Source organism: Excalfactoria chinensis, chromosome 18 (genome assembly GCF_039878825.1).
Source record: "Excalfactoria chinensis isolate bCotChi1 chromosome 18, bCotChi1.hap2, whole genome shotgun sequence".
Classification (NCBI taxonomy): domain Eukaryota; kingdom Metazoa; phylum Chordata; class Aves; order Galliformes; family Phasianidae; genus Excalfactoria; species Excalfactoria chinensis.
The window spans coordinates 5,805,908-5,826,955 of NC_092842.1; the positions used below are offsets into that span (position 1 = coordinate 5,805,908).

The 21,048-nt window shown below is 45.5% G+C and overlaps 1 protein-coding gene across 2 annotated transcripts in view; it reads right to left on the bottom strand.

The window, feature by feature from the left end:
• The window catches only part of BRD3 (bromodomain containing 3), a 30,495-nt gene extending 12,832 nt beyond the window's left edge, over positions 1 to 17,663 (bottom strand). The window contains exons 1-3 of one of the 2 annotated variants that reach the window (XM_072352498.1): positions 17,529 to 17,663; positions 2,333 to 2,648; positions 128 to 265 (exon numbers count right to left, since the gene is read on the bottom strand). In XM_072352498.1, coding sequence (XP_072208599.1) covers positions 128 to 265; positions 2,333 to 2,533 — 339 coding nt within the window. In that variant the 5' untranslated portion in view covers positions 2,534 to 2,648; positions 17,529 to 17,663. Of the gene's footprint in view, positions 1 to 127; positions 266 to 2,332; positions 2,649 to 15,800; positions 15,939 to 17,528 lie in introns of those variants that run through there. The other variant, XM_072352497.1, reaches the window with a different exon arrangement.
• Positions 17,664 to 21,048: the final 3,385 nt, after the last annotated feature.

Consider the following 21,048-nt stretch of genomic DNA (forward strand, 5'->3'; position numbering starts at 1 on the left):
TCTTGAATCCTTGCAAGGAGAGCCTGCAGCACGGAGGAGCTGCCCTGTTTCAAACTTGTGCTGTAAGAATTCTAAGTGTTTTTGTCCTAGGCAGTGCCCCAGCCAAGCACTTATCCGGGCTTTTTACCTTGTTATAAATATAACAGTTTGTAAACATGGTGTTGAAATCCTGCATACATTCACTGGCACTCCAGTAATAGTTATGTTCCAGGCGTTTCTTGATAGTCCCCATGTCCATAGGGTTTTTTATTATTTTGTGATAATCCTGGTGGAGAAAGAAGAAAAGATGTTACATCTCCTGACACGAGAGCAAAAGTGCACTCACATCTCACTCTGCTTCCTCCTCATATCCCCCTCTCCAAAACACACATCCCCATATTTTTGGGCAAAATGCAAGTATCATTATTACTTCTATTTTCTAATTCATTGCCTATCATTATTAGGAATTTAATTACAAAGCATCAGAACCCCCCCTACAACAGCCAGCTTTTCCTAGCTCCCCCAGTACGTACTCTAACACACATACAAATGCCTTCTTGGACATGACCAGCTTTGTGTAAGGGCAGCTGGACAGGGAAAGCAGCAACAGCAGCATGTGGAAGAAAACACACTTTCTGAGCAGCTCTCCCTTAAGCTGTTTGCTGCCTCAATATCCCTTACAGATGGTGTTTCAATGGTGAAGGCTGGCACACTTTATGGCCAGCTAACACTGCAGTGATGCAATTCACGCTCATGTAGGACCAGAACCTGGGGTAGCACTAACTTTGGCTGGCTGTTCACCTTAACTGGGGACTGGAAGCAATTTGGGAAACAGCATTTCCACCTGCCTTACCGTACGACTGTCTTTAAACACTCAGCACTTACAGAAGTTTATCAGTGGCAGCACTGGTTAAGACTGCACTAAAATTTCCAGCAACTCTCCTGAAAATGTCTCCAAAGGATTCCATGTGTTAACCTAGTTTCTCTCTGGGCTGGACTCAAGCATTTGTAGAGGCTGTGATTAGTCTGGAGACACTCTATGCACGCGAGGTTATATGCTGTAGTTTACTCATTCCAAAGTGAGGCAGCAGTGCCTCTCGCTGTATGTGAACATGAAGCCACACACAACCCCCAGCCACTCTCAGGCACAACCTGAGAAACCACTATTTTCCAGGCACGGCACACTAGGACAGAAAAGGCAATCCTGCTGGTGGTTACTGGGCTTGTGCAGATGTGATTTAGACCACATGTGAAAAACAATTATTCTTCCAACTGACTCCTCCTTCAAATTTTCTGGTAACCTGCCCTAAAACCACTTCAAAACGCCTCGCTGAGAAACAAAAATCCACAAAAAGACGACACAAAAGAGCAAAGACTTACTGAAATATTATACGTGTGTGTTAAGTGTTTCACTCTTTTGCCTAGCACTTTAAATAGCACCCATCAACAAGATTACCGAGTTCAAAAGACTCCTGACCCAGTCCATAAAATCAGGTCATAACCTGTGGTAACTGGAGCTCTGCAGACCTCACATCTCAGAGCCTTGCTCCCTTGAATCCTACGTGCAATCCTCCTGTTCAAAGAAGTCAGAATAAATCTGCAATGGCCCGCCTGGAGGAACAGACAGCAGGGCAGATGGGGGGCTCTGTGTTTAATATGACAGGTGGGTAGGGGCTTGCCTCCACTGCTGAGATTTTTACATCCATAGGACTACTTTAAAGAGGTAAAAGTTGAGTGGTTCTGTTCAGTGGAAGAAAGCTTATTAGAAAACATTGTTCATTCATGAATAACCTGGTGGTCTCTTATTCTCTGGTCTGACAGAGACAGGATACACAGAGCTATGTACAGGAGGCAAACAGATAAATGCAGCTGTTCTGTTATTCGTGTCTCCAGGTCAGCATTTGAAACTACCTCGCACCAAAGTATTAGCATCTCCCTCAACACCAAAGTCAACAGCAAACAGAGGAAAGTCTAGAGGAAGCACTAGTGACCCTGAGCCCAGTCAAATGCAGCACAGAGCAGGGGCAGCAAAGCATGGGCTTTCAGTCTGTCACTCAGATTGGACAGAAGCGGGACAAGGTGTGAAGAGATGTAATAGTAAGTGCAGCTAAGCCACAAATGAAGCACTATGCTTCAGCTGCTCTAAGGCAGCTTGCCTGCGCATTGTTCTCCTCCCTCACTAACTGAGGGGGTGGTTTTCCCCTTCAGAGACCTGCACAATCTTCAGGTTGGATAAGTCTGAGAATATTCAAGGTAATTACCAAAAGCAACCTAACCATTCTGAACCAGTGATCAGAAATCTGATCTCATTAACACACAGCTTCCCAAGAACACAATGATGATAGATACATACCGGCAAATTCAATTTAATTGCATCAACAGGTTGGTAGAAAGGCCAAGCAAACTGATGCTTCCATAAGGTCTTTACAACAACATTTTGCATATATTGCAATTGGTTGGTCTTCCGGCCAGGCTTATTAGGATTAGTGACCTCTGGAGGTGGTGGATTCACAGGGCCCTGAGGAGCCTGAATTGCTGAAGTGACTGCCGACATCTTCCTGCCGTGCTCTCACTCGCTGTCACAGCAGCAGCAACTGGGAGATTCTCCTTCTTCCTTTATGCTCCCTGAATGGGACTGACATCCCATTTCCAGGGTCCAACCATGCAACCTAAAGCAAACGAGGGGAAGAGGACAACACGTAAACATTTATATTTATTTGAAGTAGTCATGTCCAAACACTACCAATAATAGAAGTGCCTTAACTCAGGCTCCTTACCCTATCTGCTTCATTTTCTGTAACAAACTTTGTTACCTTAATGATGAACATAGCTCAAGACACGAGAGAGAGCAGGAACAGCAGTTCCTAAATTCAAAGCCTGCACAAAGTCAGTAAGTTTTACCTATTTCAGAGAGCATCTTCGTGCAAAGGACACAGGGTAGCATAAGAACACAGTTGGGATGTAATGCAGAGACTCCCATGAATGTGCTGACTCAAGCTAGTAAATCCATAGCAGGCAGCTCTGGGTAAACATAGCCATGCTGCCTCTAGACCCATGCTGCTGGCACTGAGCCTGCTTGCACATCCCCATGCTGGTGCAATGGTGAGTGTGACATCTCAGAATCAAGAGCTGGCAGCTACAGCTGTCAGAGGATCCCCTTCAAGAGAACAGGCCTGTAAAGAGTGCCAGGATCAGCTGCAAATGAAGGGAGCCACCAGAAACATCCTAACTGGAAGCTATCTGCACATTGAATAGCATATGTCTTAACCACGCCGATTACTACAGCCCCTGGTCTGGGCCCCCAGTTTTATATGGAATTCTCAAGATGTCTCAATGTAAATAATTAGTGTTATACTTACATTGCTCCCCATGCCTTGGCTAAAAGAGCAGAGTCATGCACACACAAGGAGACGTATGAAATATGGAAGAAGACACAAATTGCATTACTTTATTTTTCTCTAGCAAACTCCAGGGGAAAAAAAAAGTGATTGCTCTTGTATCACTGCCTCTCGTATACCATATGGTAAACAGCTCTGCTCTGCTGTGTCATCTTCCATAAACATCTGATATTTCAATTCACATCAGAACTGCAGCTACCCTTCTTCTGGCAAACAGACCACAACCAGTTTCTGGAGGCAAATTATTTGAAATATGCTCAGGAAACCACAGATATACTCTCACTGACATATGCTTCTCTCTCGCGCATAGAGATGTGAACTGAGATGGAAACTGCAGCCATACGGGAAGAAGGGGGGCACATGAAGACATGCTAGAAAAATAACTCTTCCTTGATGCAACCCTAATCATCTCTGCTAAATATCTGGACTAAATATAGAACATCACCATACTCTTTGAGTCACTGATTAGATGACAGCAAGAAGTAAACAGGTACCTAATTTAGGGGAATCTTACAAAAATAGATGTGTACAAACAAACAGATCTGTAACAGAGAGGGATATTGAAGTGCCCATCTTCCCAAGCTTGCCCAAGCAGCAGAGCTATCTGCACCCAGGTACCCCAACAGCTCTGTAACCAGGAGAGCACTTTGGAACCCAGCAGCTCTGTGACACACAGACTGCTTCTCTGGCTGCCCAGCAGCTGCAGGCACTGGGCACCCCTTTAACCTTTGCTCCATCAGATTCCTTATTGTTTGCAGGGGAAGCTGCTCTGATGTCAGACCATTCCTTTTAGTTTCAACATAACATTTAAGGAAGAAAATTAAAAAAAAAAAAAAGAAAGAAAAAAAAAGCAGGATTAGGAGAAATCTGAAGTGCAAAGGCTTTGGAAATGTCCCACTTCCTAACAGTGTGTATGACAATGAATTCAGAGAGGCAATGGTTTTGCATGAGACATCTCCTAGCTGTCAGTTCTCACTTATTAAATAAGAGAAGGAGTGACCTGCCCACCTTCTCATACAAATCATCCAACGTGTCACTTTAAATAGATTTGTTCATTAAAAAAAAACAAACATGGAAACAAATGAACTTTCTACCATTACAGGTAGAATTAACAGCTCTAACTTAAGCACTTCAGCATCTTTATATTCCACATCAGCATCAATAGTAACTTAAACACCGAGGGAGCCCAGTTCTGAATCGGTGTACAAAGTACTGTACAGACCTGGCTGCCAAAACCACTCTCTGCACAGACATCACACACACACCTTCTAGTGAGGGCCTAAGGTTGGGATTTTAGCCCTGGAGTAGCTTAAATTTAAGTTACTACTTACCCCGTTATACAGACCTTTAATGTTCAAGTGACAGAAGCTGTTCTTGATTTTTCTGGCTGCACAACTACACATTTAATACTACAAATTCACAACCTCTTGCTAACATAAATGAAGAGCACACACTGCTTCCACACTGTGTACGTCTCCTTATTCTTATCCATCTCAGAGATTACAATTAAAAGCAAACCCCAAAGTTCCAATCAAATACTACTTCTCTGGAGTTCTCAGGCCTGTCCTTTTCTTCTAAGCTTCAATCTCAAAGCTGCCAGGTTTAGTTCGTCCTTCAGCCAAACCAGTCATCAGAAAACACAGCTACGTTGGAAGGTTGGTTTTCTGTTTGCTCTTAAACTTCTATTTCGTTGAGTTGCTTGCATTGGTCAGTCAGTGCAGAGACAGCTGGCATGAAAAAGACACCATGACAATAATCCCCTGTCCTAGCAGGATAATGTTTTGCTCAGCTGATGCAGCCCACAGGGTGTCTGTAGTGGTGAAGACTATTTTAAAAGAAGCCATAAAGCCCCATGAAATGCACATTGTGCCAATAAGCCTGCTGCTTCAGCTAACGGCTCTGCCACTTCCTTTGGCAATGCAGAACATTTAACGGATGGCTCATTCCCTTGCTGCTGCTCCTGCAGCACAGGGTACTATTTGTTTTGATTGCAAAATTAGAAGGCAGCAAGCTTTCTGTTATCACAAGAGCCTGACAACTCTTTATGTCATCCAGTGTTTCTGCGCGGTTACTTGGACACTGACCAAAACCTGGAGCAATTCCAGCCCAGCCAGAAGTGGTGACATAAATCTTCCCACCAGGGAAAATAATCAAGTGTAAGAGATGTTCCTTGACCTCACCTTTATCTACACATCATTATTTACAGTTTGGTGGCACAGAGGCCGTGCAGATCAGGGCCCTCAGCACCCTGCAGACATGCAGCGGGACCCTGTTCCTACCTTGAGGAGCTGCTGCTCTCTGCATGCTGCAGCAATGAGGACTGCAGCAGAGCCCCAAAGCACAGGTTGAAGGTTTTGTCAGCCAGTTGCTCAAGAGAAACATCACCAGTGCGGAAGGCAAAACCAGAGGCTTTCTAAAGGCAGGAAGGAGGCAGGATCATGATCAAACAGCCAAGCAGTGGGAGCAGGCACTGCTCTCTGCAGCTCCAAGCATCGCTCCTCAACCAGGCTCTGTGCAGCAACCAGAACAGATGCTTGTTCCCTTTCCCCAGGCAGCAGCAATAGCTGAAAAGTTGGTCAGATTTGCCACCATATGTTATTCTCTGTCTCAGGGAAGCAGCAGGCACATTCTCATGTAGCCCAGGCTTTCTTCCAGCCGTGGGAGAGCTTTAGCACACTCCTACTGCTTCTGAGGTGCAGAAATTAGCAATTAAGGTTCTGGGAAAGACTGCCAGTTGATCAGATTCCCACAAACACACGTTCCAAGACAGACACATATACAGGTATTTGGTTATAAAACATGTAACAGGCAGTGAGCAGAACCGTCTTTCCGGCCTTTCCTGAGTTGCCTAATTGAAGAGTAAGATTCCTTTTCTTGCTGCCACTGTGATTACATATACATTACTCAGTGCATGAGCCACTCGAGCAGGAAGACGTTGGGTAGCAGAGAACTGAAAGTACAGAGCATTAAGTTTTAACAGCAGCCAGACAAAGTTTAGAAGAGGCAGCATGTGAATTTGGTTTACTTGAGAACCCAGAAATCATATGGGGTAAATTAAACACCATCCAGTAACTGGGAAAACTGCTTTTACCTCAAGTGCCTGGTGGCAATCCTGTTCCTACAAAGAAATCTCTTTTCCCTCCAAACCAAGTAAATTCCACTACCTTTAAGATATCTCAAGAAAGGAAATGCAGGCATAGAGGCTTACTTGCTGACTCCAAGCCTTACTATTACTACACGGTCCAGAGTCCCTAAAGCAACCAAGTTCCAGATCCAAGCAGCTCTGTAGTCCCAGGAATGATTTTCACTGATTTTGAAGACAATTGTATCACCACTTATTGTAGTACGTGAACTGCATGGCCTAAAAAGTCTACCTGCCAAAACAGATCAGACTGTGAAGACAGTTGCACCCATTTCATGTCTATGGTTGTAATAAGCCCAAAAGAAAACAGAGCTGGTGCATGCCCTCTTCTTCCTCCCACTCTGCTTTCCTTCACAGCCCTGTCTAGGAATTGAGCTTCAGGCAGCTTTCACTGCCTACTGACTTCATGTCAGCAGGGACGTTCTCTTTGAAAGCAAATGGATCTGCAACTTGAAACCAAGACTTGAGGGCAGACAAGCTGCTTTATCATCCAACACTTCCTTGGCAGACACATGCATGCTGCACACAGCGTACCACCCCCTCAGGACTGGGGATGAAGCATTTGCACCTGGCCTCAATGCAGGAAATGGGAATTTGGCTTGAGTGCTCCTATAGCATTCTGCAGCTTTACAGTCTGAAAGTCCATTCAGCTGTCCCTGTTGTCCCCTATATTGTTATTTCCACATATAAAAGATTAACGTTTTTATTTCTGTGTATCATTTTGTGCACAGCCCCAGCATCTTCCTGAGACTCAAAAGATGGAACTGTGCCCTTAACTTACATCTGTGTGAGGGAGGGGAAAAGAACAGCAGATTAACTCAGTTCCTTCGCTTTTGACTTGGTTAGTTTAATTCTCGTCAGATTATACAGATGGATTTCCCAGCTTTGGTCTCTCCTTAGCTATTATAAGAGCAGGTATTTCCTCAGTCAGGAGCCCGTCTATTCCTAACCAGTAGATGAGAGTTAGCCAGAGGTGTAACTGGCAGTTTTGAGGGCTTTCAGCTCCGATACACACTCAGCACAGCCCACAAACAAGGTTGCTTTAAGATGGCTTACATCATGCTTCAAAAAATTAGGGGAACCCCAGAGTTACTTTATCCTGACTATGAGCATACTGTAGTCTGCAAGCACTTTGCTGGATACCCCAAATAAATTGATGGCCCTTCTGATAATTATGGGTTGACACATTTCTTCCCACTGAGCTGCTAATGGCACAGAACACACCTTCTAATTGAGTCTGAGCAAGAATTCAGATGCATGTCACATACCTTCTTCAACGCAAATCACATAGGGCTCAATTGCCTTCTAAAGGCTGCAGTTTCAACTGCAGATGGTATTTCTCAGTATAACAAGTTTTTTCTCATAGCTTTGAATTTGCTTCTCAAAAGAGCTTAGACAACCTGCTTCTGCAATGGATTACGTACGGTTGATCTTGCTTTGGAGCAGCGTAGGAACAAAATGACCTTTGGACATTTCTTTCACTGATTTATTGTGGTTTCCCAAAGAAATACAGAGACAAACTTTAACTCAGCCATACACCAGTTTTGCAGATGCTCTTGGATCATGCAGCTTTGCAAACGAGGCTACAGTGGGAGGCAAAGCGTCAGACTGTTTGAAGAGTTCACTTAGTGCTGGGTCCATGACTGGGGGATTTCACCCAGCTTGAGATCTCACTCTGGAGGGGAATTTCTGAAACAAAGCAAACTGTACTTACAAGAATTTACCTTGGAAGTATTTCAGCAAATTAGCTGGGCGACTTAGAATGAAAGCATTAATAAATGCTTAATTGTAGCAGCAGAAAAGCAGTTATGATAAAGTTTCTGGGTGGATAACGCAGCTAGTGGCTTGCACATCAGCATCCTGGGAAGAAAAACAATCTAGAGGACAGGAATGGGTAAGTGCTTAATGGGAAAATCCTCATGGCTGTGCCTCTCACAAGATACACCAATTGTACACTTGGGGTAGCTAAAAGAAACAAAGTTCTGTCTCAGGTTTCATTTCATTCTAGAGATTTAGCATAAAAAGGAAAGTGTTTGGGAGATCACATGCCTGGGCAGTCACCTAGTGCCATTTCTACCTAGCCAGAAGAAGTACAGATACAACAAAGCTACCTTGCATGACCCACAGATCTGAACCTGTATCATCTCAATCACAAATAGAACCAGGAAGTCAGAGTTCACAAAGAAAAGAAGGTGAATCTGCTTCTGAACATATGCTGTCTTACACCTCGCTGCAACACATCTGCTACTGCCATACAGCGAGTGCTTATATGGCATTTTCTAGCACTTGTAGGGATTACTGTAGTCCTCCAATAGCCCTACGTGCAGCACAAGTCCTGCAGCCTTGGACACCAGGCAAAAACCAAGTGCTGGCACAAAGGCACATACCATGCGATCACCCAGCACATTAGCAGCAGGATGGAGAGGGTCCTGGGGGAGGCTGAAGGCACGCTGGGAGCATGGTATAAGCAAAGACAGACAGCAAACATCTCAGCATCTCTGTGGATACAGGAACCACTTCAAGTCTCATCCTGCACAACACTAAGCAGCTCTCCCCTTTACTAAGCTGCATGGTTTCTGTGGTTCCACACCACTCTCTAGATGGGTTTTGCAGATTTATCACCTACCAGAGATAACTAATTGGCCCATTAAAAATAAACCTCTAAGGAAAGTTTGGGCAAAGACGCAACTCAGGCTATGCAGTTTTGGGTCCCTTGCCCTTCTCTAGCTGTCTGTTAGGGAGAGATGCAATGACAAAGAAGGCTAAGTGCTATCTGGAGTTGGAATGTCTGTTCAGAAAGAGAGATTTGTGGGCACTCCCACTGCCAGGATTGATAGTTAACCTAGACAACACTGCCCAGACCTGAAGATACATCTTCATTACACGATGGCAGCAGAACAGTTTCCGCTGTACAAGCATAAGGCATACAATATTACGGAGGCTTTGCTGCCTCTCATCATATTTCCTAAAACACCACTCTAAGAAGTTGGATCCCAGTCAAGGGAAGGAAGGAATCTCCGCATTCACATAAATACAGAGTTCAGAAACGTTGCTGATGAACATAACAAAAGACTGCAGCCTTGGTCACAACTCTAAGCACTGGACAGTCCTGCAAATTCAGAACCAGCACAAAAGCACTCACAAAGAGTGACTTACCCTATAAGAGAGGATACTGCAGGTTCATGCTGTGACTCCAGAAATCACCTATGCCAATTTCAGGTTAGTGAACCATTTTTCAGCTGTATTATTAATAAATAAATAAATAACAACACTGTCACCCATCCAAGCTTCAAACGATACAGACATAATAGAAACAGATGCACGTCCCTTAAAGCTTAACATGGCAACACCCACAAAGGCTTCAGAACTCTTAATGGGATTATGGTGTGTGTACAGTCACACACGGTTCCTCTTTTTCTGCTTTTTAGAGGATGAGATCTGCAGTTAAACAGTTGTGTTCTGAGAAAGTCTGCCCCCTTTCCAATCAGCACGTGGTGCTCCGTGTACTTTTGGTATGAAAGTAAAAACTCATTCATTCAGTTTGACTCAGCACACAGTGAAGCAGTTACATAAAATCCTTCCACAACAGGTTGTGTCGGGATTGTTTCTTTTTCTGCTCTTTCATTTCCAAAGATAGAGATTATTGGACACAAAGCATCTTTAAGGGGGGATAAAAAAAACAAGCCTGAATCCTTCCCTGCTTGACAGAGCACCTCAGAGTTTGAGTTTACCTGCAATTACAAAATAGAAGCTAGAAAACAGGATGCTGACATTCAAGCTCAGTTCTTGACTCCCCATTCTGTGCGTTTTCCAGTTCTCTACTTGCAAAGTTAGGATACAAATACTTCCCCTATCACTCACTAATAAAGCCATTAGTCTCTTCCCATAGAAAGTCAGTTCCTAATGCTGCATGACAACACACCAGCATCACCACCCACCACTTAGAAATGTTACAGATGCTATCCTCAGGGGTACCTCCATGCCAACGCTGACAGAGAAGGCAGACTTTAATAGACACAGATTGGTACACTAACTCATTACAAGCATTTCACAGTACACAGTATAACTATCTAAGAGGCTCATTATAGTAAAATACCTTCTTTCATCAGCAGACCTCCCTTGTGCACAAACTGTGTCCCAATGCAGCCTTGTATTCATTTTTAAAAACTCTTTTTTATATTATATTTAGAGCAGATTTGTTTTAGGGCATGAAACACTGAAAGTGGAGTAAGCACGGATCAGATACTGCTGGTTTCAAACACGCTCTGAGTTGCACACCACAACTTTCCCAAGCTGACAGAGACCTATCTAAAGCAGTCTACGACACTCAAGTGGCTTTGAGGGGATGGACAATGAAGTGAAAGGGATGGAATTACTATGACATAAAATTACTACTTGTTAGCTGAGCCACAGTAATGTTACACTTGGTAATCGGGCAGAGCAACTACACCCACCCACCAAGTTAATTACTGCAGGTTGACAGATGAGCAGTAATGTATCACACTGCTGTAGCCCTTCTATTTATGACCACCATTCATCCCCTACCAACGATCCCCTAGACAGGTTGCACCGACTTAGCTCTGTTTCCATACCAATTTAAGCACCTCATCCTAACAAACACATTGTCCCAGGATAACACAGTGTTAACTCAAAGTAAATATATGCAAACAAGCACGAAAGAGTACAGGTGGTCTATTTCATGTGAAAGTTGCCTCACTGCTTTTGCTAAGCTTGGATACATCATAAATTTGCCCAACTATGCAAGGAAGTTGCAGGTCAGCTCGGGTGTGATCAGCTGTGCTAGCTAAGCTGCTGTCACTCCTCAAGAGGACATAAGGCAGTTTCAACCGCCTGCATTTATGCATCTCATTTAAACTCCCAAGCAGTCAGCAAAAAAAAGGGGCGTAAATGTATTCTGAATTCTATTATCCCTGCCTATGTGGGGAGCTGCACTGCTAACAGGGGAAGGTGCCTGCACAATGGGGAAGGGAACAAGGCTCTCTCCACTGACCACTCTTGGCACACCTGCTCACCTCTAATACCCACAGTCAGACAAACACTCCAGCAAAAACTTGGGGGAGCAGACCCTCTTTCACACAGCAACTCAAAGAGCTGCACTTTCCAGCTGTTTCACAGATCATAACCGGAACTGTAAACACCAAAAGCTGCCAAAAGGCAAGGCTTTCCAATAAGAAAGAGCAGTCTCTCTTATACCCACATGCAATTCTTATGTCTATAGCATAGCACAAATGTATTTTCAGCAGACCAGTTTCCATACTGCCCGCTGTACAGCAGAGCTCCCAGACCAGTCTTGGTAAGGAAGAAGTCTGCATTCCAAGTCCCTCACCGGCAAACCAGCACTATACCACAAGTTTCCCCTCTTGCTTATAGACATCTGTTGGCCAGTGCAGTTCTGGAAAACAGATTTCTCTTGGCATAGTCACATTGGAGAGTTGTGAGGAAGTGCAGTTCCCTCCAGGCACCTCCCATGGTGTTATACAAGGATAGCATAAAAAGACAAAGTTACACAAGGAAAATGAGTGCCTTTGTTCCAGCACTGCTGGGGTTTGGTTACAACAGGTCGAGTCAGTCACACACAGAGTGCATCCTTGCTGGTGTGATTGTGTCAGGGAGCACCCTGCAAGAGTATCAGTGCAGCTGCATCAGTGAAGTGCTGTGAGTTTCAAGTTCAGAAGTAAAACCAGCTCTCAAAGCTAGGAAGGAAAACTGCAGTGTTTCTGTTTCTGCCTCTTCTTACTTTAGATGGGAAAAAAAAGATATAAAGAGGAGCACACGAGGTCATTTCCACAGCAGACCTATGTCAGCCAGGACTGAATGTAAACCTTACAGTCTGAAGATAAATGGACTCAGGAATCACTTCAGTCACATGTTGTTCCAAGCTGGTCCCCATTTCATAGAACTTTCACCTCTTTTTTCTTTGTTCCACCTGTTGCAGTTCCAGTGAAGGTGAAAATGCCAAGCCCTGCTCCCAGAAAAAGAACTGAGATACACAAACCTTCCTTTCTGCCCAGGTTATCCTGCTGCTGAAATACATCCAGACACAGTGGTGTCTTCTTATCAGACTCAGGCTAGAATGAGAATGAGGCCCAGCAAGGTGTGAAAGGAATCCAAAAAAAAAGCAAATGTTTCTTCACTTGGTGTCTTATCAGCAAGACTGGGGGAAGGAATGAGAGCTAAGAGAAAAAGCAGCTTTAGCAGCACATTACAGTGAATTTCCATACTGTTCTCCAAAAGAATTTAAATCCTTTCCTTTTAACGTAGGCTTTAGCAGCAAGTCGGTTATAGAGTACTTCCTCCCTTTCACTGCAGTGTTAATGTGCCCCCAAAGAAAGTTGCTCATCTCTGACAAGCACTAATGACCGACAAAAACCCAGCAACATCACAGTAAGACACTGCGGAATGAAAAGCTTGAGACGCACACATCCTTCCAAAATGTCCTGACAGCTCACTGAGCAGCACAGCAAACAATGGCTCCTTCCTAATTCCCAGAACTCTCTTGCTTGCAGTGGTGTTCTGGGCTATTACTGGAGAATAATGTGGTAATTTAAGAAAAAGAAAACCAACAACCAACAAAACCAACACAACAAAACATGCAGTTCATGGTAATGATTGGGAAACTCGCTGCAGATTAATGAATTTTGTAAATTAGCAAGAGAAAGAGCAACCGGGACTAAAGAGAAACAAACAGCCACGCTCCTTGTTTAGTTAAGTGCAGCTCTGCCTATACTGAGATCACCTGATAGCTTCCCAAAGTCGACAGAGTAATATATTTTGTCAAAGTAATTAAGCCTTTGAAACATGAGCCCCCGCTACATCACTCAGCTGCTGCTGGGGAGAGGGATTTGACTTGGAGTTGTTTGTGCTGTCAGTGAGCTCCCAAATGACTCCGGGGGGAAGGAGCACACAGCCCCAGAGCTGCAGAGCAGGCAGGCCAGGAGTGGGGCTGCAGACACCACGGACCCTTCAGTACTGCTATAAGGGGGCTGAAGGATGACATGGCAAACAGTTCTTAACTCAGGTAAGCCAGTCTTTGGCTAGATTATTAACTGTGATTTAAGTCATTGCTCCTGATGTAGTTACAACAACCCAAGGAAGCTCCAGTTACAAAGCCCACTGAAACACACTTGCAGCCACCAACCAAACCAACATCTTTTGAACGTGCTGCAGTGTCAGAATTGCCTCCAGCAGCCACGGAGCTTAGTTTTTATTTACCTCAGACACCAAAGTCAGTTCGGAGAACAAACCTCAGCTATTTCACACGCATTCTATTTGAACGTGTATTCTCAGTTTAAGCTGCAGGCATTGGTCACCGCAACGATCCCTTTCAGCTGGGATAGCTTGAGCACCCAGTGCAAGCAGATAGAGTTTAGGAGACAATACTGCAATCAAACTGATGCTGAACGTTGAATAACGCCATTAACCTCCCTTTAACCGTTTTACTAAGCGTGGTCTCAAAGCACTGCAGTGTATATTTTTAACCAGCAAGGAGTAAAGAGAAAGAAAACACAAGCTTAGCATTTCTCCTTTAGAAAAAGGGAAGCCGGGAGGTCAGAAGTTACACTGTTTCAGACGGAGAACTCCCCAAACTTCAGCTAACAAAACAGCAGCAGGCAGCGCTCTGCACACACACACACACACACAGCACACCAGAGCTGCTGGGAGCTGCAAGCAACGCGGATCGAGGGTCTGTGCTTACAGTGCAGGCAGACTGCATTGGGGACTACTTGTCCACCCCACGCTTCTCACTGTGCAGCACACACAGCAGGCAGGATCCCCTCTAATATCTCCACTTGAGCAAATGGAGGATGAGGGTTTCCGTGTGAAACCCAACTCCCCAGTTTAGAGATACCCCCCTTAGCACACACACACTGAACACATTCAGAGCACTAACAAGCCTACACAAAAAACACCCCACTTCTCTATTCCCAGCAAGCAACAGCAGGTGTGCTCTGCTATTTGCATTACCCCCCAACCTACTGTTTACCTACACGTACAATTTATAAACATCACAAGTATCGGTGAAGCCCCTTTGTTTGCTTATAAAAGAACAAAAAGAAGTTTATTTCGGCAACTTCTGCTTCCTGCAGACACCAACAGAAGGGCTGCCCCAGCGCACCCGGCCGAGCAGCGCCTGTTGGCACTCGGAGGGACCCTGCAGGGCTCAGCCTCACAGCTTAGAGACGCTCGGAGATCCGCGACCTGAACACTGTAGCTTTGTCTGAAAGTGAAACCAAGCAGCCCTACAAACAACGCTTCTATCAGCGGCGCCCACGGAGGGTACAAAAAGCCAACAAGTAGCAGGAACGGAGAAAAAGCATTTAAACTGTTTGAAGTTTTGCGTTTTATTCCAACCCGAAAGCCACGTCGCCGCGCGCACCGTGGAAGCACACAAAGTTGAAGCAACAAACCTTCGCTCCCCGTTTGCAGCCCGAGTCCCGCCGAACCCCGCACGGAGCGGCACCGCGCGGCTCCGGGGCGCCGGGAAATGGCCGGGAGCTGCGGGCTGAGCCCCAAAGCCGCTCCGGCCGGCCCCGAGCCCCAGAGCCCGTTCCCCACCCGTTTGCTTTCCCCCCCAATCTCTTCTCTTTTCTCCCCTACCCCCTCTTTATTTTCTCTCCCTTTCTTATTTTCTAAGAGCGCTCACAGCCCTTCTTTTCTCTCGCTCCTAATGCGTTTGTTTTGTTTTTTTTTCTCTCCCCTTTCAAAAGATGGCGGGCAGAGAGAGAGCGAGAGAGGGAAAAGCGAGCGAGAGAGGGGGAAGAAGGAGGGGAAGAAAAAAAAAAAAAAGGAGAGGAAAGAAAGAAAGAAAGAAATTTCCTCTGCGCGGGGCTCGGTGGGGCCGGGAACGGACGCGCACCCGCCCGGGCGGCTTCGGGCTGGGCGAGGCGGCAGGGGGAGCAGGAGAAGGAGAAGAAGAGGCAGAAGAAGAAGAAAAGGGTGGGCAGGAGCGGCGGGGCCGGGAGGAAATCAATGGGCAGGCTGTGCCCGGCCGCGCTTTGTTGCTTTGTCGCGGCGCACAAAGGCTGCGGGGCGCGGGGAGCGGCGCTGGGCTCCGCACCGAGGATGAGCGGAAGAAGAGGGAAGGGGAGGAAAAAAAGAAGAAGAAAATCAGCATCGGCCTTTCCCAAGTGGGTTTTGCCTTCCCTCCCTTCTTTCCCCGGCCCCCCCTTCCCTCCCCCTTTCCTTTAGAAGCCGTGGCCCAATGCTAGCGACGCACCCCCGAGCATCTAACAAATAAAGGGAAAGATTAAATAGATTACTTTGCCCCGGCGGCTCCAGCAACGTTTGCCGTATAGTCCCTCCAGTTGCTCTTCTTTTTATCCTCGGCAAGGCAGCAGAATAGATGCGCTAAGGCGGCCGACGGCTCATGCGCCGGCCGCGGGGCCGTGTGGGGCCCGTAGTGCCGGGCCGGGCCGGGCGGGAGGCGGCGGCGGGGCCCGGACTACAGCTCCCAGGAGCCGCCGCGTCCCACCGCGCTCCGGCCCCGCTCCGCTCCCCGGTTGCTGCGGGCTCGGCCGGGCTGCGCGCCGCGGAGCGCCCCGGGGAGCGGGAGAGCAGCCCCAGCACCGCGTCCTTCCGCCCACCTCGCCGTCCCAGCAGGGGCGCTGGGAGCCTCCAGCAGGAGCTGAGCGCTCAGTGGGAAGCGCTGCGCTTTGCTCGTGGGTTTTTTGTTGTTTTTTTTTCCTTCCTTCTTCCAGCGTGGTTTGCATTGGGTAACGCGCGCTCGCTTTTATTACGCAACAACAAATACGAGCTGCAGTAAAAATAGAACGCGGGCAGAGCGAGCTGGAGTAGGAAGTCACCCAAACAAATGACAAGAAACGAGGCTGGGGAAGACCTCCAACATCACCGCCCACCACCACCATTCCCCCACTAAGCCTTACTACAACGTCTAAACGTTGCTTGGACACAAAGAAACACAAGAAAACCCCAAACCTGACGCAGCGTGCGCTGCTCGGTGCGTCCCACAGCGCTGCTTTGCTGATCATAATCTAATAGATGCAATAAAAATAACACTCATTTCACAAACGCAGGCACCCCTAAGAGCATCAAACACAAACAAACACTTCAAAAATCAAAAGACTGACAGCCTGTACCGCAAAGCAAACAAATGCAAATGGGAGGGAAAAGAGTTTAAAGAGGATACCGCTGCAACCCATAACATGATCCCAGTGCTGCAGCACAAAGAAAAAGCAAAGCAAAGGTGTTGGAAACAGAACTGGGACATCTCACACAGTTTGGTATCATCTGAAGATTGATTATTGCACGGACAAGAGGATAGATGCTTTAGGAAGCTGCATCTTCATGAACAGCCAAACTGCACATCAGGGCCACTTCCAAACTGGCCTTTCTGATCTGCTCATCAAGGAGCCAAAAGCTACTTGAGTGCCCTCAGCACCCAGAGCACATGACCTCTGTGGGAGCAGTAAGACAGAGGTGCTTCCTGCAGCATCCCAAGGCAAACAGCTTTGCACCACAGCTGCCCTGTGTGTAGTTGCCACACATTCCATTCTGCCAGACTGAGTGAAACAACCCATTTGAAACCCAATTGAATTCCACCCTGCCTGAAAGCACCTCAGGCAGCCCACATCAGGGATGGAAGGAAGAATCAGATTATGAACACAGGTCAGTTCTTGTCATTAACCTCCTATATTACCATTTTCCAAGCAAACCTAGAAGAATATACATACATTAAAGCATTGGAGTTCTGAGAATCACCAGGTCAATTTGGAGTCAGTTACTGTGCCCCAATACATGGCTGTATGAATTTGTGACCACTTGTGACTACTGTGAAAGTATCAAACCATGAACATCACCAAAAAGCTCCTAAAAGAAAACAGCTTCAGCATGAAGATTAGGGGTGCAACAGGAAGGGCCTGTTCTGCTCATGAAGAAGCAAAGTTGCTTCTGACAGGTTCTTGGTAAAACCAGGCAAAGCATCTGCAGGTAGGCTGGTATTCACACACAGAAAGAAGAATTGAACTCACCCAGGTGGTCAATGGGCTCTCTGGCTGCACAGCACTCCTCCTCAGGAAGCAGCCCAGCTCCAAGAGATGCTCTCCCTTCAGTGCCTGGCCTTTATATGAGCCCAGAGGAGCTGCACTCTGGGTCCAACTCCTCCTGGTCATGAGGGGAGCACAGGTGCAATTTGCCTGTGCTCCATGGGCAGCCACAGCCCTTCACCAGGTGCTCAATCACCAGATCAAGCCTGGACCAACAGTTCATTCCCCTATAAAGGCCAAGGAAAAAAAGAAGCACAAACAGCAGGAGCAACTGGGGGGGTGTTCTCTGTACAAACAAGAGACACTGATGAAATGTTTATTTTCCCCAAAATATAGAGAAATTAATATTTGGCAATGGAGAGCATCGTAAAACAGCAAGCCAGGAACAGTAGTTAAGTACACCATGGGTTATAAGATAGTTCCATCCTAAATTGTTATGTTCCTTATGTATAAAACTGAGCTAGCACAGCAATTCATGTCCCTGAGATTTCACAGCAGCTTTCAAGCTGGAACATACAAGTTGCTCACACACCTACCTTAGGTCTGCAAACTAAATCCCCAGTACAGCAACATTAGAATAACTCAAGCACAAGTAAAAGCCAGAAGTAAGAGCATGTAGGCTGAGGAAGAGAGAGCTGCAATCACTAAATGAGCTTCTGAACAGGCTTTGCTATATCGGGTTCACACTCAGGATCTAACAACCTATTAGTTAATACCTTACTTTCAGCTTTGACTATAAAATATAAGACTACACCAAGAGATTTTTCACCACTGCTGCCTTCTCCCTAAGCTCAAAGGAACATCCTAAATGCACCCAAAGCCTTTTGATTAACCTCTGTGGTCTTTTAAGATGTACCTCCAGTCACCCAATTAGTACCTTGTTAACCAACACCTGCAGTGTATTTACTCCTTGATATTACACTGCTTTTAACCCTTAATGTGAAGATGTAAGTATGTTCTTCTAGGCAGCTTTCTGCAAAGGGTTTGGTGAGAAGAACTTATTTATGCAAGAACAGAGTAATCTTGGGGGCTTATCAGCATTGGTGCTCTTTCCTTCTCTGTTCCCTCCATCACAAGTAGGACTTGAGTCAATAGAAAACAAGGGTGGACAGAAACAGAAAAGAGACACTTATCTCTGTGGGACTGTTGAGTTTTATGAGCACTGACCACACTCAGTACCTCATTAACTGCACTTACCAGTATTTAATAGTCAGGGACTGCTGAGAGCCCTACCTGGAGCACTGACTTTCCTGACATTTGCCATAGGCACTAATTGTAAGCGGATTCTTCAGCTCATCATTCAGTGCCCGCTTCAGCACTAAAACTGCAGTTTCCTATAGCAAAGGAAACCACACAAGGGTTACAAGTAGAGAAAGCTGCTAAAGTGGTTTGAATACCATAGCAGCAATGTATTCTCTCCTCCATTCTTGGAGGCATCCTTAGGCACTTTGTATACCTGCCATGTATGTGAAAGGTTGATGTGAGCTCCACGAACCTCAAGGCTGGAAAATCTGGCCATGCTGATCATGTTATCAGCCACCACTGGCTCCAAGAGACTTCATCTATCAGCAGACTTGGGGCAAATCCTATTATACCAGGAGCTGCTATTGTCAGAGTGAATGTCATTATACCTTACAAAAAGTGAGTTTATTCTATTATAGTCATGTTTGGGATAAAGAAACAATAGTGTTCAAATACAGCATTGCATAAGAGTGTATATTAAGTGACTGCAATTAAATGAAACTCCAGTTGTCCCAGTGGAAGACAGAAGGGTGTTGAACATAAGGGGATAAATGCACTTATTGCAAAAGGGAGTCATCTTCACTCACGATTTTCTTTAACATAGTGGCAGAATTTCTTTGATTGAGTAAGCATTATTCAGTAAGGTCAGGATGACAGGTCTAGGGTAGAGGTTTGAGATCATAATTACAGTTTGTTCTTCTTAGTACCTTTCATCTGTGGAATTCACAACAATGCAATAATCCTCCTAACAGCTTTTGTAGGTAAGGAAATACTATGAGCCCTGCTTTTCAGCTGATGAAGCTGAGAGAGAATATGATGATGCAGAAAATAATGGGCAGAACTGGAACTTGGGCTCAGCTCTTCTGACTCATTTTTCTTGTAGTTCTGAGAACTTATTCACTGAGAGAAAGGGCATGAAAAGCCCACCAAATATTCTGTCTGATCTTAGTTTCTTTTATCAGGATGTAGCAGGAGGAATTACTTGGAGGAGCCATGATATTTTTATATGCATGGAAAGAAGCAGAGCAACTGTGAGAGAAAAGAAAGGGATACAACCAAAGGAATTTGGGAACTGAAGACAAACTGCCCAGCCAACGTGGCTAAGTAGCTTTGACCACCGTAAATAAATTTCTTTGGAAATGAGCTGCATCTAAATGGTTTTGTCACATGTTCAGTGTGATGCAGAAACCCAGCACCTGCTGTTAACACAGTGGTTTGCACAGGTAAGGAAGCTTATGAACAGTGTGTGCTACTGAGTAGGCAAGTTTAAACTATTAGATACCACAATGCACTAGACTTCAGCGGGCTAAAGCCTTAATGTATTTCTGTGTATTTTCTTACCTTTCATTCTTCCCTCAGCAGGCTGGAAAAATGGCAAAGAGAAGCTCTAACCCAACAGTAACACATTCAAACATCTGCGTTTCTAAATGACAACAAATAATAAAGACACATTTTACTAAAACTGGAGATATACTAAAATAAAGACGTGAGCTAACTGCATCAAAACGTCCAGTAGTTGTAGTTGCACCAGCAACCATTTGCACCAGCCGAGAACAAAGTTCCTGATTCACAGAAATGCTGAGAACCTGCTGCTCCAGTTGAAGAGGCTGGGAGAAGCAGGCTGTCATCACGTCTGGCAGTCAGACCGTGTGTGATTCAGTTTGGGGCCCTCAAATCTGCAGCCTTCACATATTAACTTGACTGTGACTTGCACTGGGGTTATATCTGCATTGGATGATACATTATAGCACATTGCTGGACTCGAATCTTGCACAAAGTCCCAGCTTCTCCCACAAAAACACAGACTGCTTCTCCATAGGTCTTTCCTAACACGGAGTTCTATAAATGCAGTGTTCAATAATCTAACCTTAAAATAAGTTCTTCAACATTCATTGGGCTTTTGTGCCCAAGTGTTGGAGCACATCCCGCCCAGGGCAGAATGAATTGAATCCTAGCTGCCTTCTGCTGGGGTGAATATCTCTAGTTTTAAATGAACAAACATTGGCAGTAATGCAAGTAAGGTTCATATTGTAGTGGGGGAGCTAGAAATATCAGTTTGGAAAAGGTTCAGTGTTTGAGTTTAAATCCTGGAAGAAACATATGAATGTGGTGTATCTTTGATTTCAGCCTATTAGCAACAGCATAGGAACACAGCTATATGTTAAAGAAGCAGCAGATCTCTCACAAGTTCTTGCTCCCTCTGTTTCTTGAACAGCGTGTAGCACGCAGCATGCCTGTTCTGTGCTGAGTAGCTCAAGTAAAT